Here is a 23,197-nt window from a genome sequence, read left to right as displayed (position 1 = left end):
ATACCTAAAATCAAAATAAACATATTTTTGATTTCCCATTCAACTGCAACTAAATAGGAAATTTCTGGAAAAAAAAACAAATAGGAAATTATTAGAAAAAAATAAAAATTAGAAAGAAGAGATGAAAAAGGTATAAGAAGAGCAAATTACCCAATAATGGCAATAGATTTTGTCTCCAACTTTGTTACTCACTGTAATAGGAGCATCCAAAATTGATTTGTTGAAATGACCGCAGTAAATGAAGACTATAGATGAGAGGAGATTTTGGTCTTAAAAAATAGAAAGCTATTACGGACGACAAAGAATAACCAATTTAGAGCCCTACCCTTTGAATGGGTACGCAATCCTCATATGTAATAAAGACCAGAGTGGAATGATGAATTTGGAAGTAAAAATTGAACCAAACAAATTCAACACTACTCAAAACTGAATAATCCTTGAATCGAGTCCTTATTTACGTCAACCAAACGTATTCCTTTGGTTCTAACAGCTTTTGGCTTCTTATTTGTTCCCAACAATTTTGATTCATCAATTATTTAAAATGAGTATTATTTTTTTCTTTATCTGTTACTACAGGGAATAACTTGTGAATGCAACGAACAAGTGAATAAAATAAAATCGAGAAGATCAAACACGCAAAATTTAACATGGAAAAACTCCTCAAATGAGGACAAAAACCACAACCAAAATGAGATTTCACTATAATAAAGAAGAATACAAAATAAAGAGAATTAAAAGAGAACCCAAAACCCCACAAGAAAAGCCCTTTGAAACAATGGACAAAATTCTCTCAATCTAAATATTTTTTTTGTGTCTAACCTAAAGTAATTGAGGCCTATTTATAGGCTAAAATTCGTACTACAATATGACTAGAATATCTCTAGACTAATTAGAGTTTAAGTGGGAAGCTAAAATAAAATTTAACCGAGAGAAGAAAATTGAAAAACTTGTGGATCATGTTGCCACGTTTGGATGTGGCCTTCGCATTGTTGAAACGATGGCCGTCGCGTCATAGAGACGATATATGTTTGCTCATTGTGACGTCAACACAAAAATGCGACGTATAACTTCCACAAATCTCCACTTTGACTCGTACTTGACTTAACTCCATTGCCAAGTATTGTTATGGGCTTATTTTGATCTTCATTGGATTCTTAGCAAGTTTGAGCAATGCTCTAAAACTGGAAGGCTCTTACATATTGGCCGGATTGTGTTTCGTGCCGATTTTAAGAATCTGAACATCTCTTTAAATGATCACCTCTCAACAAAGTGATAACGAATGTCTATATGTTACGATCTCTCATTATGTATTTGATCTATGTATTTGATCTTTGGTGAGATGTATGGCACTTTGGCTATCACAATATATGACAACTGCTTCTTTTTCACTTACCAGTTCATAAAACAGGCCCCTTAACTAAATTGCTTCTTTTACTGCTTTTGTAATTGCCATGTATTTTGCTTCAGTAGTTGACAAAACCATTGTAGCTTGAAGTGTAGTTTTCCAACTAATGACACAATTCTCAAAAACAAATAGGTAACCTGTGAGAGACCTTCGATCTAAATCTCCTGCATAATCAAAATCAACATATTCGACTAAGCCCTTTGGGCTTTTTCTGAACTTTAAGCACATGTTAGAAGTACCCCGCAAATATATGAAAATCCACTTAACTACATGCCAGTTTAATTTACCGGGATTGACCATGTATCAACTAATAATACTAACAACATGTGAAATATCGGGATGAGTGCATACCATTACATACAAAAATTCTACAAAATAGCTTGTGTACATTGAAGGGTTAAGTAGAGAAGGCCGTTTTTAGCTTTTCTTCCGAGATGTTTGGATTTAAGAAATCATTTTGGGGTTGCTTTTGAAGCTCACGGTTTCACTGCTATAATTACAAAATCTAAACATCATTTTATCATAAATTTTAAAAATGAAACAATATATTGATATAATAATAACTTTGAGAAAAAAAATTTGTGAGAGTCTGAATAGTTATATAAAAAAACTATAAATTACAGTGGATACTCAGTTGGCTATCCAACTTTTAGGGTATTTTCATTTTGGTCATTTAAGAAAATTCTTTTATTTTCATCACCTAATTTTTATAGTGTTTTCTTTTAGTAACCCAAGTATTAAATCTTGAACAATGACTGATTGTATATGCCAAATCATTTTCACAACATGTTCACACTTCCATTTTGGTTACTTAACTTTTAGATCGATTTCATTTTGGTGATTTTTTTTAAGTATTGATTTGAGTAAAAAAATCAACAATTTATTTAATTGGTTTTGATGTCAATATTCAAAAAAAAAAAAAAGAAATTTAAAGCTTTCAGCAAAATTAATTAATTTAATTAATGTATTATTTCAGTTTCTACCGCTTTTTCACTTTAACTCTTAATGTCATTTACCTTGATTAAACTTAAAAAAGACTTCTTTTAGGTGACCAAGATGAAAACAATCTAAAAGTTGGGTGACTAAAATGAACGTGTAAATATGATGTGACATGTATAATCAATTGCCGTAGTGATTTAATACTTGAGTGAGTAAAATAAAAACATTCTAAAAATTGGGTAATGAAATTGTAAGGATTTTTTTTGGTGTCTAAAATGAAAGTACCCTAAAAATTTGGTGACCAAAATGAAAATATAAATATAACGAGACATATACAATCAATCGTCGTTAGAGATTTAATACTGGAGGACTAAAATAAAAATTCTTAAAAATTTATGATAAGCAATAGTCTTGATAAAGGAATCAATTAAAACATCACCGTAATAAACTTTTAATTTCTCAGGAAGTTGCTTTCTATTTTTTTTTACCTTCTCAAAAGAAATTTATTTCCAAAAAACTTATGTGTATTTGTTTTATTGCATAATTATCTAGTTGGAGCTTTCAAGCCGCCTTGTAATATTTTCATTTCATTCACAGATGGAAGAAGTTTATATCTTATTTAGATTGGGTTTGTTCCAAATTTTAAATTTATTTTTTAGATTAAGTTCAATTTAAAAAATGGACTTAAAATTTTATGTCGATTCAATTCAGTCGGTGATGAACTCTATATTTAAACTGAGTTAATTATTACTTTTTTATTATTAATTATTGTAATGGAGCGTTTACTTACCACTTTCAGTGGGGCTAATTTTACGTTTAAGCCCAGGACAAAAATCACGCTTTTAGTCAAGTCTTTATACCCTGTGAAAGCAAATTTGACCCAAGCAGTTCCAGCCGGGAACCTTCCGTTCACCAGATTTGTGGATGTAAGTCTTCAATATCGACTTCTTTGACCCGGGCAACAAATTTAATTTGAATTACTATTTCTTAATTTTAGTTTTATTTGTTTACATTGGAACTGTTTTTGGACAGTAATGATGGATGTTTTACATTGGGATGGAACCCTTTCTGCAAAGGATTTCAGAATTGGTGCTTTCGCGTTTGCTCAGAAATGGGAAAGTCGTAACTTAGCTTTTCCCCCATGGTCGTGGCTTCCTTGTCCTAAACACCCTTGGCTTGCTCCTCCTAAGGTAACCACTCTTCTCACCCTTTTTTGACCAATTCTTGTTGCAAAATCATTTACTGCTTTTAAAGGAATCGACTTGTTTTTAACTTTTGCAGGAGGAAGGCTACTTGTCACTGGAAAAGATATGTATTTCCAGGCCAAATGAGGTCCAGTCTCGAGTCATTTAATGGATCATATTTGATTATTTAACAAAAAGGTGATTTTCCCCTTATTTTTCTTCTTTCTTTTGGGTGCAGGAAGAAGATATTGATCAAATTAGTCAAATTGAAACCGGGGAAGAAGAGACCTGTTGTTCAGGAAACGAAGATGTTCTTGATGATGCCACATTGGTACATATTTTTTTATTGGTTTTTCCAGTTAATTTGATTGCATTAAATGTAAAATTTCATGTGTAACTTGGGAGTAAAACATGAGATTTACTAGTTTTGTTGCCTGGTTTACTGTTGGCTGACTTTGATCATGCTCTTGTTGGGTGTCTAGGTTCAAAGCAATCATCATGAATTACATTACTGTGACTTTCAAATAGTTTACAGTAGTACATTTAGGGTTCCGGTGCTATATTTTCGTGCTTACTGCAGCGGTAAGTTCTCTCGATGCTGTCACTTCCTACCTCAAGATAGCCATTATTTTCCATGTCAACTTGCGACAGAACATACTGGTTGACATAGTTTAGCTTGTTTGTATGACTTAAATGCATGATATATCTTATATTTGAGAAACCTAACTTGGAATAAACTGATGATATGTGCTCTTTCAAACTAATGATTTCTGTTTATTTTTTATATTACCATTTTCATCAATAACTTTTTTTTGTTGCTATGCACCTGAGCATTTGGGTTTATAGTAGGTTCATGTATCCTCTTCTCAAAGAGCTAGTTTCATATCTCTCCAAATTTGGATGGGGCTAAAAGACCAAAGAGATAACACTTATACTCTATGCTTTGCTGCTTGCTTTGTTAACTGATCATGAAAATGGGTCATCTGATTTGAAGGATTGAAATTGTTCAAAGTATACTGTTCCTTGTCTTACAGCTGGGAATTTATATCATATTCTAAACTTATGAAACTCTCAGTTCCTGAAAAATTGTGGTGGTTGTGTAATGTAATTGTGGATCTCATAAATCTTGCTTATTGTATCTGAAATGCAAGTCCTAGCATTGATTCATAGATGAATTTATGCTTTACATGTTTTCATTGTCTCTGATCTGTCCACTTTTCGATTACCTTCAACAAATAATCTTGTGAAGGATGATAGGTGATTCAATTATTGATGGCTATATGCTAACGAAATTAACCTCAGACAAGTTTTGCTTAGCAAAGATGTGATTTGGCAACTTGAGGCTATTAGAACCAACTTAGAGTAGGTGCTGATAAGCTTAGTTATCAGAATTATCTGTCAGTTGCACCAAACGGGGCACCAAACAAATAAAGTCAAGTTCATGTAAGCTTAACAGTATGAAATTTTATTGCAGCAGGACAGACCCTGTGCTGAGGAATCCCTTCATATAGCATAATTGCACCTTATTGGATAACAAAAGCCGTTAGTAGCAAGTAATTATTTAATTAAGGGATTATGTCAGGTCATTTGTAATGCTTCTCTGGTCAGTGTCTTTGTCTTTTATATATATATATTAGTATCTGGTTTATGTTGATGGCAGACCAAGGAAACAGGTTATTATATTCTTGCTTCCTGTGAATGCATGAGTTTTTGCGGGTGTATATAGATGAATTCTGGCTTTAAAGTATTCGATTCGATATTTATTTGAAGAGTATAAGTGAGATATATATTATTCCATGTATAGATGGAAGACCTTTGCCATTGGATGAAATAGAAAAGGAGCTCCCTGCATGCTCTTCAAAGGAATTGTCAAAAAAAAAATGGACATTCATAACTCAAGAGGTATGTTTCTCCTACCTTGCTTTATTATCTCTTTGCCTTGCAGCTTCTTTGTTTTTAAGAAGTGTTCTATATTCCTTGCAGTTTCATAACTAAATGAAGGAAATGATGGAAAGAAATAAATTTTCCTTCCTCTCTCTTTCCTTCTTTCTCTCCTACCAAACACAATGTTAACCTTTTTTCTTTTTTTTTTTTCTTTATTACTGATCCTTCATGCCAAACACAATGACATGACAGTAACTTTCCTTTTTTCTTTCTTTTTTGGTAAATCATTTAGAAGCATGTTATATGAAGATGATATGTGAATATTTTCAATTATAGGAACATCCATACTTGAAAAGACCATGGTACAAATTACATCCATGTGGGACTGCTGAGTGGATGAAGTTGCTTTTTCTCAGTGACAATGCTAACCCTAAATTTGAAGTGGTGCTGGAACTATATCTTCTATCATGGTTCTCAGTTGTTGGCCAAGTGTTTGGTCTTAGAATCTCTTTTAAAATCTCAGACTAGGGCTGGTAGTCAAATCTTTTAATATATAAAAGAAATGCTACATCTTCCAGCCAGTTTGAGAACTCAATTCTTCCAATACATGATATCCATACTGGAAAATGAAAGCATACATTATATGCATAATACATATATATATTCCTTGTCATCTATTAGCTTCAAGCAGAGGTTAACTGGGGACGGGACAATATTAGACATGATGCACAAAAAAGATGACATGAATGTATGAATCTTCCAAGATCCATGTAAATGAATATAAAACGTGATTAAACACGTCAAAACTGAAATATATTAAACATGATTTATGGCATTACTAAATACACAAACAAGAAAAATATACGAACTGTTAGTTCTAAGTTGAGCAGGGTGACTGTTTAAGAAAGTATAAATAACTAAATACACTTGGGGTTAATCTTTGAGCTTGTGATTCTTATTGACATGGAACTATTCAGCTACTGATAGCAGTAATTCCGCGACAGGGAAACACAAACTGATAGCAGTAAATAAATAGCTAAAGACAACTTATTGTTTAAAAACCCAAAGGAAAATTATTAGCTGTTAATTTGGTCTTTGAGCTTTTTCCTGGGAAATTTATCAGATGAATCATGACACTGAAACCATTGCTTCCAGGATTCCCTGCTGTAATTAATACAATGTATTATGTTTTGAAGTTTAGTCTATAAATACGTGGTTCAAATTTATTGGTCAACAAAAAGAAAAATAATCTCTCTCAGCATCAAGTCAACAGTTCATGTTGGACTGAGTCACACTGGGAATCGCTCAAGTATTCTTCGAAACATAGATGAAGGAATAAAGTAGTCCTTACCGGCAGACTAGAGTTCCGGAAAACTGCTTTTTGGCTGCATGTATTTCCCAAGAAAGGTTTGGTGTAAGCATGTCATAAATGATTGACCAATCCCTTTTCAATGTCCTAATCCTCGATTCAAGATTAGGTTTAGCCTTCAACATTGCATTGGGTAAAACTTTTTCTACCATTTTTTCTAACTCATTTAAATAGCCAGCTTTGAATCCCGTATCCGCATTAAAGGTTCCAGCATTGTGCAAGTCGACCATACAAGCAACCAACGCAGCATCTTCTTCTGAAACCCATTTCCTTTTGGTTCCTCAAGAACTCTGAGAAGAAACACTTGATTGGAAAAAACCTGACATAACTATATTAAGAAAAAACACAAATGAAAATATAAAAATTTTAAAAAATTGTTTAAAAAAAACTAAAATGTATTAAAATAGAAAATCAAGTCAAAATCATGATTATGCTACAAGGATATATACAAAAAGATAATAGCACAAAACATTGCCAAGAAGCTAGTACTTCTTTAAATTTGTCATGGTAACTAACAAGAATAATGTGCCATATCTGGCCAGTCTCCAACCAAGCTTTCTGGTCTTTATTTTTTGCACAAGCATCTTATTTTTCCTATGGGCAGAGATCCATAGCTTTGCAGGTCCAGGGTCAAATATATAATTTCGCACCTTCAAGGTGGTCTAAGATGTTATATATGCAACACAAATCTCCTAATATTCTTCTACCATATGCAAGATGCAACAGACAATTCACCTGGTTGACTAGTTGATAAAACTCGTGTTAGCCATTTGTTCCAGATTTTCCTTTCACCAGCCTCGTAAGGAAGCAGCACACCATCAATTGGCGCACAATCTAAATTCCTGTATTAGATTACAGCCAAATCCGTAAACCCATAAAAACTTTTGTAGATGGCTCTATGCTAATATTATGAGCAACAAAGACGCACAACTGCAGTGGGAGTTGATATATATTAAGGCACTTACAGGTATATATAACATATTATTCTTAAAAGGAGCTGAATGGAAATGTTGATCAATGCTTGAAGTTCCCATTAAAAACCTTGAAGTAGAAAACACAAAATATATTCAAGATATTCAAGTATATACCAAAATCATGCAAATTATTATTATTACTTTTTTAGGAGGGGGCAAAGTAAAAAAGATGAAGAAATAATTGCCAAAAGAACTACTGCAGTTGGAGATTTAAGAGCTCAGTTGAAACTTAAAACTAATGACACACTCTTAGTTGTCATGGAATTTACAACTGTAAAATAAACAAGTTCTTAGTACAGCGTGTAAAACTGAATTTTGCGATAATAAATGAACTCCACGAATGAAAATTGAAGAACATTTTCATCCTTAAGTTCTGTTTGTTATATTTGAAGTGATTTATTTCCTTAGAACAATGAGATACTCTTTAAATTGCACAGATCAACATCACCTATCAGATACGGACTCCTAATAGACACTATAAACCATAATTTACAAGTTATAGAAATTCGAAAAGTGAATGCAGCACAACCACAATAAGAGCAGTCCTTTTATGCGGTTGCAGAGATCCACCAGTAGCTGTTGGTGTTGGAAGACGCTGCTCAAGTTGAGAAGTTTAGCAGCTCAGTTCATTAACCTACACAGACAGGTGCATGGATATTTCACGGCCAAAAGTTTATAGTTGGTAACATATGGAATATGATAAGTGGCAGGGCTGATAAAAATCAGTATTCGGCAGCTTTGGTACCCATTTCATATACCAAAGCTTTCTTTGGTGTATTGGTTGGCTGTTCAAAACAGACTGCTTACTAAGGATAGAATTATAAGGAGAGGGCAAAATATTGATGGCAGGTGCAATTTTTTTTGCTTGGAGTTGGAGACAAAGGATCATCTGTCTTTTGAGTGTAGATACTTGGGAGCAGTACGGGAGGGGGCCAGATTAAAAAATCAGTTGAGGTTTGCAGCAGGAGTTGCAATGGGTGACTGTTAAACTAAGAGGAAAGGCTCTTATATCCATCTTGCCGAGAATAGGATGGAATGCTTTCCATTTGTTTGATTTGGAGAGAAGGTAATAACAGACAATTCAATATGACTTAGTTGACTGAACTGAATTGGTTAAGTAGGATGAAATAGGTAGTTAGAATGTTTTTTAACTGGCATAAATACAAGGCATTTTGATACTGTAAACTTGAGATTGTGCATGGCTTGGGAATAGAATTTACTTCATGGCTAATTATCTTCCACAGCTCTACTACAAAAGGTCTTAATCCTTAACAGTAACCAAAGATATTGATAAAAACTTACCACTGTAATGACCGCCAACCCAGTCCCAGAATGCAAAAGCATCGTTATGATCAATGCCAAACTTTTTAACAAGCTGCATAGGAAACATTTATAAGCTGAATAGTATATATACCAGTGTACCATATCATATGTTATATGAAGCAATATTTATAAGAGCTTTAGCAGTTAATGAAAAGTGAAGAAAACAAGCCATGAACGATAGGCTATCTGATTCAAGCAAAAGGAGAAAATACATTTTCGCTTTATCAAGTTGGTCCATCTCTTCTTTTTTGACACTAATTACCCAATGGAAGAAAGAAAGAACACACAAAAAACATACCAGTTGCAGTAATAAACAACTACTTACAAACATAGACGGCGTCCTTAATTTGAATTAATGACAACTGGCAAACAAAGCAAACTTAACAACTCAGGAGAACAGACAGAATGTGTAGCACTTCAGTCAAGCAGACTGACTGTCATTAATTTGAAATAATACCTGCCCTCTATTAGCAATGGGGAGAAGCTTGAAACCTTCTTCCAAGGGATCTAAAATTCTGCCGCAAAAGAAGAATTAGAATCGAAGACAAGAAATCTAAACAAAGTTCTCAACTTTGAAACGAAAACAAAAAATCTGGAGCAGTTATGAGGAAGGAGAAATAGAATCGGAGCTTGAAGTAAAAAAAAGACATACCTTTGAGGAGATGAAGATGAAGAGCGGATGGATGGATGCTTGATTTGGGGAAAAAGGTTGAAAGAAATCTGGAGCAGATTTGTTGGGAGAAGAAAGCAGGCTATTTTGGTCCCAAAATCTGAAAATGTATTCAGCCTTTGTCTTGAATAGCAATTCAGAGCCCTCACCGCTAAATAGCTATTATAGGATGTGAGGGAATGTGGTTGTAATACCTAAGCTACGGAATCACCTAAATGGTGAACTAAACATATGAATCATTGTAGCGCACGGAATAAGGCAGGAATGGAATAGCAATTTCATCCAACCAAACATGGTATTTGTGTTTATTGTACGACAAATTTTAATCTGTCTTTAGTTTTTAAAAGTTTAGATTAGCCTTAAATTTTTTGTTAGGAAAGTAATGAATCCACTAGGAATAAATGACAAAAAGGTTATAAGTTTATATAAAAACCCATACCTTACGTTGTTTAAAAAAAATAAGAATAAATAAACTTTGAGTCTATAAAAACTCAAGCCATAAGCATTAAGTGCAACAAATTAAATATTGAATTTTCTATTTGGTTTCTTTAGCATAACACTCAATAGGCCAACAGTTACTCAAATTTGGGGTAGCTAACAAAACAATCACCTAGGTTTCATTTCAGTCACTCAACTTTTAAAAAATAATAAAATAGTCACTAACATTATAAAAAAGTGGCAAAACAGTCACTGATTAACAGTTTCTGTTAGTGTCTTAACGAGACTGCTGATGTGTGGTAAGTTAACTAGTTGATGTGGCCAGTTAACTTGCTACGTTGGATGTCCACAGTGAAAACCCACCAAATTTAAGAAGAAATTGAAAAAAAAACCTAAAAAAAACCCTTAATAACAGAGAAGAAGAAGAAGAAGAAGAAGAAGAATATTCTGAGAGTAAACAATATTCCTTTGCGAATGCCATTCAAACAGTGATTCAGCATTCGCCATCGCCTCACACTTGCAATAAATTGTCAAAAGTGCATTACTCACAATTGTTTCTGATAAATATTGCATCTTCACAACTTGGGCATGAAGCTGTTTTCCTTCTTCGATAGCCGAAAGGATTCCACAAATTGCTAGCATACTTGAGTATGTATAAGAATTCAGCTTGTTACCCCAGCTTTCATAATTCATGAACAACCTAAAAGCTTCTTCAAATAATACACAATTAGCATAACTAGAAATCAAACAATTACATAAAGCAACATCTAGACGAAGCATCTGATTAAATACCATAACTGTACTAACTATGTCTCCACATTTAGCATACATATCAATAAGGTTGGTATTTACAAATTCATCCCCATCAAGTCCATTCTTTGCAATAAAACCATGGTAAGTCCTTCTAAATTCTAAACATCCTTCACCACTAGTACCAGTTTTTTCAAGCGTTCATGCAAATACCTTGCATTCATTCTTTAACGGAACTTGTTCTCTTAATACACATGTTGCTGGAAAGTTACATCTTTGAAGCAAGGTTTGATCTTTAACAGAAACAACAAAGGACAAAGAAGACTTTTTTTTTTACAGTCTCTTATTCTTCTTTGTTATTAAGGGGTTTTTTAGGTTTTTTTTTTCAATTTCTTCTTAAATTGGGTGGGTTTCTGGAACGACGAAAAAATGTGCAAGTGTACACAATCGCAACAAGTAATAAAGTGACAAGTAAATATCGAGTTATCGTACCCACAGGGACTGTAAAAGAATTATTTATGAAATTAATTGTAAAACACTTTGGTGAGGTAAAAATAATTTGGTTTTAAAATGTGGTGAAAAACTATTTAAAAACTAAGTAAATGATTAAAAATAAAACAAAGGAGTTCTAGTGCACGATTTCAAATAAGATTTAATCAATGTAACATACTTATGTTGGATTAATTATATTTCTTGAACTCAGAATTATTAAACTCATGTTTACACTGTTACGAATAAATTCACAGAAACCCGGTAATTCGCTAACTTATGAACAAATTTACATACCAAAAATCCATTCATCTCTTGACATATCCCTATGTCAATTCAACCGACTAAACAGATTCTAGCAAGCAAACATGCTATTGCACATACATACTTATTAAATTGAACCAATCTCTTGTATATCCTTATGTCAATTCAAACGATTAATTAAATCTAATAAGCATATAAAAGACTTTGTGAAGTACAAGATATCCCTACCTTGGAACAATTTAATTACAATAATCTTGCAAGTTATACAAGGCAATAATATCGCCAGATATATTGCTAATTTAACCTTCAGCTACCTTAGAAGAATAAACATGCACTGATTAAGTATTGTGTCAACTAATTACAATTGCAATCCGTTTAAATAATTAATTCATTAGTTACCTTACAGTCGTAACGCAAGAATAACTTAGGAATGAATTTACTTAATCAAGCATCTTACCGAGGCTTATAACAGCATAAACATCATTTTAACAATTCAAGCAGGCAGAATATAATCAACCCAACGCAAACATAATTTAAGCTGAATTGATTAAAATAACCATTTCAATAGCATAAATATTCATAAACATGTTCGTCAAAACAATAACAAAAATTAAAGAGTTAGGAAACAAGAGGCAAATCCAGTGTTTCTCCGTGGCTTAACGAGTTTCTCCGTTCTTCGTTCTTCGTTGGCCTTGGCTATCAAGGTGGCTTATGAACACCTAATTGCTGCTCCAAAATGGCTGATGGAAGCCTCTTTCCCAAGAGAAGAAATCGGCACTTGAACAAGAGGGAATGGAATGGAAAAAAATGAGAGAAAAGTGAGAGAGGGAATGAGAGAATGATGTGAAGTGAGGGATGCCTTGAATGATCAGCAAGGGATGGCTTTTATAGCTGATTGTGGCTGCTAAAAATAGAAAATTCCAGCAGCCAAAGAGCCCTCCCTTGGCCGTTGAGAGTTTCAACTTTGCTATTTTAAGCTTGGGGCAAATCTACAAAACCATAATTTAAGGTGGGGTTTGAATGCAATTTAGAAGTCTTTTGAGGGCCTTTTTGCAAGCATATTTAATCAGCTAAAATTCTGATTTGGGTCAGCATATGGACGGTTTTGGGCTGCCCATTTAGTCGCTGGTTCGGTTCACTCAATTTGGCTCGACCAGTGCGGTTCAACTGGACCCTTTCTCCATAATTAATTAAAAATAATTTATTTAACCCAAATTAAATGGGGAATAAATTAAAATTAATTAAATTATGAATTAATACACATTATTGGACCGTCTTAGGCTAGAATTAAAGTGCCTCGATACTTCAAATTGCTTCTCGGTTTAGTGCTTTCAGCAGTGTCAGCGGAGGCAATTTTCATCATTTGCGTGAATCTGTCGAAAAAAGTCAAAATTAGTCAAAGTTAAGTATAAAATTAAATAAATTCACCATGTTCATATTTTTAACATGACTTAATTATTTTATAATATTTAATTATTTTTTGACAAGAATTTAACCGAATTTGCATGAATTTAAGAGAAATTGGGTATGAAAAAGTATATAAATTTTTGTGTTTCCACAACCCAAACTTAATTCATTGCTCGTCCTGAGTAATGCACAAATTTTGAAAAGAATCTCTTCGAAACACCTTTGAAAAATTCTTTCAGAACAACATTTTTCCAAAATTATAAGTTTAAAATACTTATGCTCAAAGACAAGAAATCTGATAGTTATGCTACTTAAGTATACATATTGTTCTAATTAAATTCAACAACTTATTATAATAGCAAAATTTAGACTAAATGCTTTTGTAACAAAGACATGTTAACCCTTACCAATTTGATTTTCATTCCTTTATTCAAGACTAAGCTGCAATCATTAAGCTTAACTTATGTCTTCATATGTTGATCGTAGCAATTTCTCTACACTAATGTAGGTAGCATGAGGACTTTGAATCAATAGGTCTTCATCAAGGTTGTAACGTGGCTAGGTTAGGGGTAGGTGAAAGATGGATAAATTTGGTTTAAAAACCCTAGACTCAGCCTCAATCGAACCTTCGGAGTTTTTACCTTCAAAACACCAACTTGACTTTCATATGCTCTTTCGTACATCTCTTTCAAATACATATGCTCTCTCTTTTTCTTTTTTTCTTTTTCAATTAAAGTGCCTCTATACTTCAAATTGCTTTTCAGTTTTGTGCTTTCAGCAGTGTCAGCCGAGCCAATTTTCACCCTTTGCGCGAATCTGTCGAAAATAGTCAAAGTTAAGAATAAAATTAAATAAATTCACCATGTTCATATTTTTAACATGACTTAATTATTTTATAATATTTAATTATTTTTCGACAAGAATTTAACCGAATTTGCATGAATTTAAGAGAAATTGGGTATGAAAAAGTATATAAATTTTTGTGTTTCCAGTTTCCACTATGGACATCTAACGTGGCAAGTTAACTGGCCACATCAGCAAGTTAACTTGCCACATCAGCAATCTCGTTAAGACACTAACAGAATCTGTTAATTAGTGACTGTTTTGTCTCTTTTTTATAACGTTAGTGACTGTTTTGTTATTTTTTAAAAATTGAGTGATTGAAATGAAACCTAGGTGACTGTTTTGTTAGCTACCCCAAAGTTGAGTGACTGTTGATATAATTTACCCAACTCAATATTTGGTTTGATGCACGTCAGGCTTACAATATGAGTCTTATGGGTTTTATCCATTTATCATGTGTTCCTAAAAACTAAAGGAAAGATGTTTAAATTTCGTACAACAATAACCCTAATAAAATATATTTTCCAATATACTAGATGGTGATTATTAGTTGGTGTTGTTATTCACCACTCCCTTTTAACATCAACTTCCACCATGCCAAATTGATGACTAAAGCTTTCAAGTTTATTATTGTACAAGCATTTTGTAACACCCCCTAACTCTTATCTGTCGCCAGAATAGAATTTCGGAGCATTACCGGACATTACAGATCAAATACGAACAATTAATAAATTACTCACACATAAATATAATAATTGAATCATATAGTCCCTTTGTGAACCTTTGAGGCTCAAAACACGTGTTAGAAACAAATCGAGACTTAATCGTGTGCTTTGGAAATTTTTCATGAAATTTCAAAATCTTTCCTAAGTGCAGGGGTCACACACCCGTGTGATCAAGGGATACGCCTGTGTGGTCCTGAGACATGCCTGTGTCTTGAGCCGTGTCCTACCCCGTGTAACTCCCTGACTTACCTCACACGGCCAAGTCACACGCCTGTGTGCTGGGCCGTGTTCCTCACACGGCTGAGACACACACCTGTGTCTCTGCTTATGTGGTAATACCTGAGCATTTTGGTTTAAATTTTTAAGATACAGGGATGCACGGTATAAGCCGTGTGTCTCACACGATCTAGTCACACGCCCTTGTGTCAGGCCGTGTGGACTCAAAATGAGCCTTATTCATCAAGTCTTACCAACCCTGCAAACTTAAACCACAATCAATTCAATAACCAAATGTTTAACCAATCCAAAACACGTTCAAATACATTTAAAACATGTCTAATTAATCATCCTAAGTACCTAACCAATATACTCTTATAGGTATTTCACATATACTAACTAAATTAATCCAATTAAAACTCATTCAAACTAATTCTAATTTCATACAAATTTACTACTAAAACTTATCATTTGATAACTTTAACATTTCATATATATATATATATATATACACCAACCATTATCATTTTACAACATCACTATAAACATTTCTCAAAATAACAACACAATATCCCAGGTACATGCCATTTACCAAAAAGAAATGTACTTCGCCACAATAAGTTCGAGATCAGCCTTGGATGCTGAGTCAACGATTGAAGTTTAACCTAACCCGCGCACGGAAACAAACCGTACGCTGAGTATAAACTCAATGGTATTTCTATAATCTGAATACTTTAAATAAATAACATTATATAATATACACTTTTAACCATATATATATATATAAACAATATCTAATCAATAATTCAATTCATCCATTTTGCCTTCATTTCTCATCAATAGTTTTCTCACTTTGATTCACATATCATTTGGCAATCACGTTACTCTTTTCGTAATCCCTTGATTCATACATTTCAATTGTACAATCCAATTCAATGTCACATTTCAATTTCACATTCAATATCAATCTTATGCTAATTCATTTATTTATCCTTATTAACAGGACTCAGACTTTGGCGGATACATGGATCCAACCAAAACACACCAGTATGGCACCCGGTGCCTCATCAGATAATTCAAAGTAATAAATTGACACCCAGTGCCTCATCGGCCATGCCGAAATAAGTTGGTACCCAGTACCTCATGAATTTATCCGAAAAAATAGTTTGACACCCAGTGTCTCATCGACTAGTGGTCGAAGTATCCCTGAACACTTCCAATCCTATGACATGCCAACTATATTTGACTCAGCCCGATATAGTTAATAGGGTTTCAATTTCACTTTTCAAAGTCACATTCATCCAATATACAAATATCACAAAATCACATACTTTCAATTTGATGTCATAATGATAATTACTCACCTCATTTACTTACCATAACATTTAATCAAAATACAATAAATAATAATTACTAGATTCAAATTATAGAAATACAACCGTAGTTTCTGAGCAAATCCTCATTGACTTTGTCTTTTCCTTTTCTAGCTGAGGTATTCGGCTCAATGTTAGCTACGGAATTAAAATAATTAAAAATCATCAATTCAACACAATTTTACATTGAATATTTCAATTTATACACAACTTTTGTCTAAATTCCAATTTAATCCTTAATCAAATCTAACATTATTTTCTTCACAATTTTATTCTTTATTTTCATTCAATTAACACTTAAAACTAAATTTAACTCTCTAATTTCACCATAAATCTATAATTTTGAAATTCTCTTAATTTAGTCCCTATTACTTAAAACTTACAATTTATTCTACAATTCAATCTTTCTTCATTTCTAACTTAAAAATCTATCAATTTAATCCCTAATACTCAAATTATTCAACATAGACAACACTTAAAAGTTCAATAATTTCTAAAATTTTGACATAGGTCGAGTAGTATTTAATACCGGGATTCCAAAAACATAAAAATTACAAGAAAAATGGACTAAATTAACTAACCGATTGAACTTGCAACTTTTGAAACCCTTGGCCGTGGCTTCCTTCTTTCTCCTTTTTCTTTTTCTTTCTATTTCGTTTAACCTTCTTTGTTTCTTTTTTTTTTCTTTTATTTTTTTTATTTTTTTGTTTTATTGTTATATAATATAATATAATATAATATAATATAATATAATAATTATTACTTAAATAATAAGTATTCTTTCTAATATATGTATTTTATTTTACCACATGTATTTCACTATTACGACACACTTGTCACTTATGGATTAATTTTTAATTTAGTCCTTTCACTTTTCTCTATTCTATAATTCAACTTTCTTCCTATTTGCAATTTAGTCCTTATACCTAATTACTTTTAATTTAGACAAATTTACCTAACCAAAACCTAATTGACCACACAACTATCTTCGTAAATATTTTTAATAAATATTTACGAATTTGTTTTACGAAAATGGTGACCTGAAAATGCACTTTCTGATATCCGTAAATTTTGGCTCGTTACATTTCTCTCCCCCTTAATAAATTTCGTCCTCAAAATTTACCTGAAAAGAGGTGGGGTATTGATATCGAAGCTGTATCAGGATATACTTCAATTGCGAACTCAACCTCCTGATCTTGTTGTAATCCCGGTAATTCTTCAGAAAAACATCAGGAAATTCACAAACAGTCCGATATATTTTAATATATGTATATCATTTTACCACATGTATTTCACTATTACCACACACTTGCCACTTATGGCTTAATTGTTAATTTAGTCCCTTCACTTTTCTCTATTCTATAATTCAAATTTTGCCCTATTTGTAATTTAGTCCTTATACCTAATTACTCTTAATTTAGACAAATTCACCTAACCAAAGCCTAATTGACCACACAACTATCTTCATAAATATTTTTAATAAATATTTACAAATTCGTTTTGTGAAAATGGTGACCCGAAAATGCACTTTTTGATATCCGTAAATTTCAGGTCGTTCACATTTTGTGAATAGGTCTACAAGTTTATCTTTTATCTGAATATATTTCAACTTCTTTTGTTGTTTCTCGTGATCACCCTCGTTGCTTTGTGTAATGGAACGTCGCCTATCTGTCTTATCCTTGTTGATGCCCCTTGGCTCGACTCATGGCACTCTACTCTCACTTGTGTTGGCTTGATCAGATCCTTTTTGCCCAATAGAGCAAATGTAACACCCTCAACTTGACCTGAATTATCGGATCCAGATTTTGGGTATTACTTCACATTTCACTCAACAAAATTTCAAAACAGTTGACGAGTACTCCTTACATAAAACATATTTCTTATTATTTTATTAAAAGACTCAATATCAAAGAAATAAAGAAAAGTATTTGAAAATGAAATAATACATCAGACTTGTCATAACTTATTACAATACAAAGTTTGTTAAAGACAGATCTTTAAGACATAATCTTACTATATGTCACTTTTCCAAATAGTTTATTGTATGCATGATAACCCGAGTCGCCGCTTTCTTGGCGTATTCCTGGCTTATCCCTCTTGGCGCACTCATTAATACTTGAAACATAAATAGACACATGTAAGTTCAAGAGATCTTAGTGAGCTTTAATACGGAATACCTTAGCGAGTACTTTAATAATTTCATATGTATGCTTGCACGCCAGTTTCCATATTTAACATGTCATATATGTTTTGGGGCAAACACTTTCATAATATTGATCTTGCATGTTTACGCCAACTACCATACTTAACATATCAGCTTTCCTTTTTACTACTTGACTGCTTTTAGATCTTACTAGACTATATTGTTATCTTCTTTCTCATAGAACAACAAAGATACTTCTCAAAGGAATAATTTTATCGAGCCCTCTTCATACAGATTTACTCTTCATACAAACATTTTCCAGAATGGTTGTTCGCATTTACTACTCACTAGCGGATATTTACTATCTAAACTCACATTATGGCGGATTCACATACTGAGTCTGATACTATCAATCTACCAAACAAGTCATATCCTAGTTTAAAGCCCAACATATGCTCGAACTGATCTGAACTATCCAGATCATTAAAAAGAGTTCCAAACACCTTTGTTACAAAACATAAGAAAACCCAAAATGACAACTTAGATTCTATAAAATTCCAAAATGAGACATGATGCTATTAAGATATAGCGAATACCAAATGACACAGATTTCATCTCTATTTAACACAGGTGAACTCAAATCGACGAATACTTATATATTTCATATCTACAAATACAAAGCTTGACAACTATTGAATTTTCATAACTTTTTATGAATCAAGTCATGAATTCGATTTGAGAAACAAATTTCAGTAAATTGACCATCTTTGCTAATAGACACATCCTCCAATTCGAAATCAAAGTCCTCTTCTAAACTATCGATTAGCAATCCATTAGCATTCCTAGGGTTACCCATTTGTCTCTTAAGGAGACCCACTGAAATAGGAAAGACAGGACGTTCAAGGGTAGGTGGGATGAGAATACTCTCCACCAGAGCAATCTTTTATAATCTTAAATGTGTTTATTTGTTTTAAGGTTTGAGTCTACTCTTGTTTATATTCATATAATATATATTATGTATATTTTCTTGTTTTTAGTTATAGTTAAAAGTGGACCCTATTTAAAATTAAGTTTTAAATATGATTTTCTTCCTATTAATTAATGATGTGTTTATTCCATTAATCACAAATCATAAATTATTAAACATTCTAAATAACTCATCAATACATTTTCTTTTCATATTTGCATTATTAATCCCTAATACTCCATTTTAAATCATAATGTACTACTAACACAATTTATAACTAAGCTGACTAATTACTATATATTTTAATAGATAGTGAATATACTTACTACTTATAATGTCAACCATTTCATATTAAACCTTATTTGCTATGTATTTCTTTGAAAGCCATCAAAATTCATAACTTAATGTCATATATAGTAATAAATACAACAAAGAAAAAATTAAATTTTAATGTCAATGTAAAAGGTAATAGAAAAGTTCTTAATATTAATTAATTACAAGTAAAAATATGGAAAATAAAATCACAACAATTAAGAAATAAATTATATAAAATAAAAGTCCACCTTTCATTCGTTCATTTTATGCATGAATAAAGACCTATAAATAGTATTCTTACAGAAATGATGAAATACAATAAGGAGTTATAAGTCAAATCATTGCATTTTAAAATTTTTAACCTTATTTTTACTTCATATCTTTTAATTTTATTTTGCATCATTTGTCTGAACATAATTTATTCTCATACTTTTTTTAATATTAAGATTATAGGAATCATCCCTGATAATTAGAAGAAGAAATTCAATAGATCTATGAAAGCGTAGGAATTAATTAAAATTATCTCCTTTAATCTTATATCGATTCAAAAAGGTTTCTTTTTAATTATTATCGGGGAACAACTAGAGAGAAAAACGAATATATGAAAACAAAAATGTTATTACATTTTGCTAAGAAGCAAGCAAACAAATCATATAATTCCAAAACGGTTTTCAATTTCTTATTATTTCCCATAGTTAATTGTCTCACCGTCCATTTTGACAATTGAGTTTCAAACTTGAATCGACTGATTTCGCTTGAAGTGACAAATCACTGAAGGGAAATAGACGAAAAAATTGAAGAGAAAAAATCACCAAATTGTTAAGAGTTTCATTTCTGAAAAGACTAGAAATGGCTAGGGTTTTTTTTCTTTTTGTCAACGAAACTACTGCTAGTTGTTTTTGATATAGGGATGAATCCTAGGTCGGGGATGCAATGAATGGAAGGGGAATTAGGGGAAGGGGAAGGGGAAGGGGAAGGAGAAAGCGTTTAGCAAGTTCTGATGCTGAGATGTGAAGAGGAAAAACTTTGGAAAATGTCTTATCGAAATAAAAAAAAAGGTAAGATATTTTTCCCAAAAAAATCTCCTTTTCCCGTGTTCTGCAAAATATTTTAATGTGAAAAATCATTTTCAGCCAAACAAATATTGGAAAAGGCTGAAAAGTTTCTACGGAAATTTTTTTTTAAGTAAACAAACGGAGCATTAATTTATAATATAAAATACCATTCCTTTTTTTCTAATTTTTATTTTAACTTCATTACTAGATTGATTGAGTTTTTAGTAAAAAAATTTAAATTTATAATACAAAGTTTCTTCTTCTCAAAGCCACAATTTCTTCTCTCAAATCAAGATTTTACTTTCATGATATTCATGTTTGATGCACGACTTGAGCTATAAGCTAACTGCAATTTTTTTTTTTACTATAATTTGAAACCGCAGGGGAGAAGCTGTTAAGCAACTTGTCAAAGTTTGTAGTGATAATATGGATGTTTTTTGTGCTTATAATAACCTCAAGCTACACTGCAACTTTGGCTTCCATGTTAACTGTTCAGCAGATTGAATTGAACTCAAAAGAGGATGATGTAGGTTATCGTTTTATGCTTTGAAGAGCCGTTAGTAACTTAGATCTCAACAATCACATGTTAAAGCCATACAATTCTCCAGAAGAATATGCCGATGCTTTAAGTAGGGGAAGCAACAATGGTGGCGTGTCAGCCATTGTTGATGAAATACCATACCTTAAAGCATTCCTTGCTAAGTACCCTTCTGAAAATATATGAAAAATTAAACAAAAATCTAAAAAAAAAACTCAGTTAAACCAATTTTTTAATCGGTTCAAACAGTTCTAGTTTCCTGTTTAATAATACACTACCAGAATTTGAGGAAACAATGACAGACAAAATTCGTCACAGATATACTACATCTATCGCTGTTTATGCTTTGTATGGAATTCAGTAACCAGTTTTTTCTGCCGCTAATTATACTGTCGACAAATCCCATCACTAAATTTGTAATGGAATTTTCAACACAGTTTGTAAATAATGTAACATGCTAGCATAAAGATAATTGGTGACATGTAAATGTATATTTCCATGAATAATTAATTTGAAAACTTCAGCAGCTCCATGAAATTATTACACTCAAAGCACAACAATCTACGGGATTATATGATAAAAGTTTACTTCTGTTAATTTTTAATTCACGATTCGATTTTAAAAAATCGAAAAAAGAATTTAAATTTTGAGTTATTTAAATTATTCGAGTCAACTCGAATAACTTGATTCGAGTTCGAGTCGAGTTGAATTTCACAACTCGAATAACAGATTGGTGTAAATACTTTTTTGGTCCCTTGTCAATTTTGAAAAAAAGCAAATTGGTCTCTCTCTCAACAAAAATTACAAAAAATAAATTAAAATAATTCAAAATAAATTTTAAAATTCAAAATAAATATTTATTTAAAAAAGCATATTTTATATTTTTAAATATATATAATTCTAATATATATATTTTAATTTTTAATTTTTTCTAAAATAATAATTTTAGGGCCTAATTAATTATCTAAATTTATCCTACTCAAGTATCTTATTTTTTTTATTATTTTGCTTTAATTTTTTTAAAATATACATTGTTTTAAATTTATTTGCTTTAACATGAAATTAGTCACGCTGTAAGAATATTCTTATTTGACATGTTTATATTTTTTTAATTTAACTCAAACAATTTCACTCGATTCAATCCAACTCGAATGAAATTTCACTCTACTCGATTCAAAAAAGTTTTAAATTAAGTTAAGATAAAAAAATAGAACTCGTGAACTTAATTAACTTGAATTTTTTTTACTCGATTCAATCTATCGCTAAACCTATCTAACTAAACCAAAAATTTATTTTCGAAAAATTGCATACTGTATTCATGGCGTTAAAAGACTCCAATGCCAATGTATAATATAATAAAAAAACACGTCATCCATATTCCTAGGCACCATCTGTTTTATTACAAAGGAAGAATAATAAAGTAAAAAATATAGAAGCCTGGCTAAGAGCAACATTTGCATTCAAAACATCATTTCTAAGCAGCATGCAAGACCCTGCCAATGGTTGCTCGAAGCAGAGTAGAGTGGCATCACTGACAGCCTCAACTTTTGCTATAGTATCTGCTACCCTATTTGCATCCTTTGAGATGTTTAGTAGCCTTAACTCATTACGATCTCACGCCAGGGAGTGTATTTGCTTCGAAGAATCAGAGATTTGTTGTATCATCTTCATGTTATCACTTTCGACTATAACTTTCTTCTATCCGCGATCCCATGCGATAGATAGACCATCCTTAACAGCCCACAGTGAGGCTTGAAGGACAGAGGCCATTCCTACATACCTGTTGTAATCCACTTGCCAGTTCCCATTATTTGATATAAAAATTAACAATATTTTTGAAAAATAAGAACCAAAAATAAAAAAAACTACATCCTTCATCTTTCTTGTATCATAAAATTGCAGTTGTTATACAAACACAATAAAGGA

The 23,197-nt window shown here is 32.0% G+C and overlaps 1 protein-coding gene and 1 long non-coding RNA gene across 9 annotated transcripts; one reads left to right on the top strand and one right to left on the bottom strand.

Annotated features, from left to right (window-relative positions):
• Positions 1 to 3,107: 3,107 nt before the first annotated feature.
• Positions 3,108 to 6,218, top strand: LOC108475097 (ubiquitin-like-conjugating enzyme ATG10). Its single transcript, XM_017777124.2, has 7 exons — positions 3,108 to 3,270; positions 3,377 to 3,534; positions 3,626 to 3,676; positions 3,767 to 3,859; positions 4,011 to 4,110; positions 5,333 to 5,430; positions 5,749 to 6,218. Exons 2-7 carry the CDS (start codon positions 3,379 to 3,381, stop codon positions 5,938 to 5,940), a joined length of 690 nt encoding a protein of 229 aa, XP_017632613.1. The 5' UTR covers positions 3,108 to 3,270; positions 3,377 to 3,378; the 3' UTR covers positions 5,941 to 6,218.
• Positions 6,219 to 6,527: 309 nt separating this feature from the next.
• On the bottom strand, positions 6,528 to 9,943 carry LOC108475190 (uncharacterized). 8 transcript variants are annotated; one of them, XR_001869966.2, is made up of 8 exons: positions 9,731 to 9,943; positions 9,536 to 9,593; positions 9,404 to 9,440; positions 9,058 to 9,130; positions 8,285 to 8,389; positions 7,747 to 7,822; positions 7,517 to 7,623; positions 6,528 to 7,109 (listed from the first exon to the last, which is right to left on the bottom strand). It is a non-coding gene; the product is annotated as an uncharacterized LOC108475190 (long non-coding RNA). The 8 variants fall into 8 exon arrangements; XR_008285888.1 differs by having other exon boundaries at positions 9,404 to 9,593; XR_001869962.2 differs by lacking the exon at positions 9,404 to 9,440.
• Between the last annotated feature and the right edge of the window lie 13,254 nt (positions 9,944 to 23,197).

This window comes from Gossypium arboreum, chromosome 7, assembly GCF_025698485.1.
Source record: "Gossypium arboreum isolate Shixiya-1 chromosome 7, ASM2569848v2, whole genome shotgun sequence".
Classification (NCBI taxonomy): domain Eukaryota; kingdom Viridiplantae; phylum Streptophyta; class Magnoliopsida; order Malvales; family Malvaceae; genus Gossypium; species Gossypium arboreum.
Note: the sequence above shows the minus strand (reverse complement) of the source record. Positions and strands in the feature narration are given on the sequence as shown.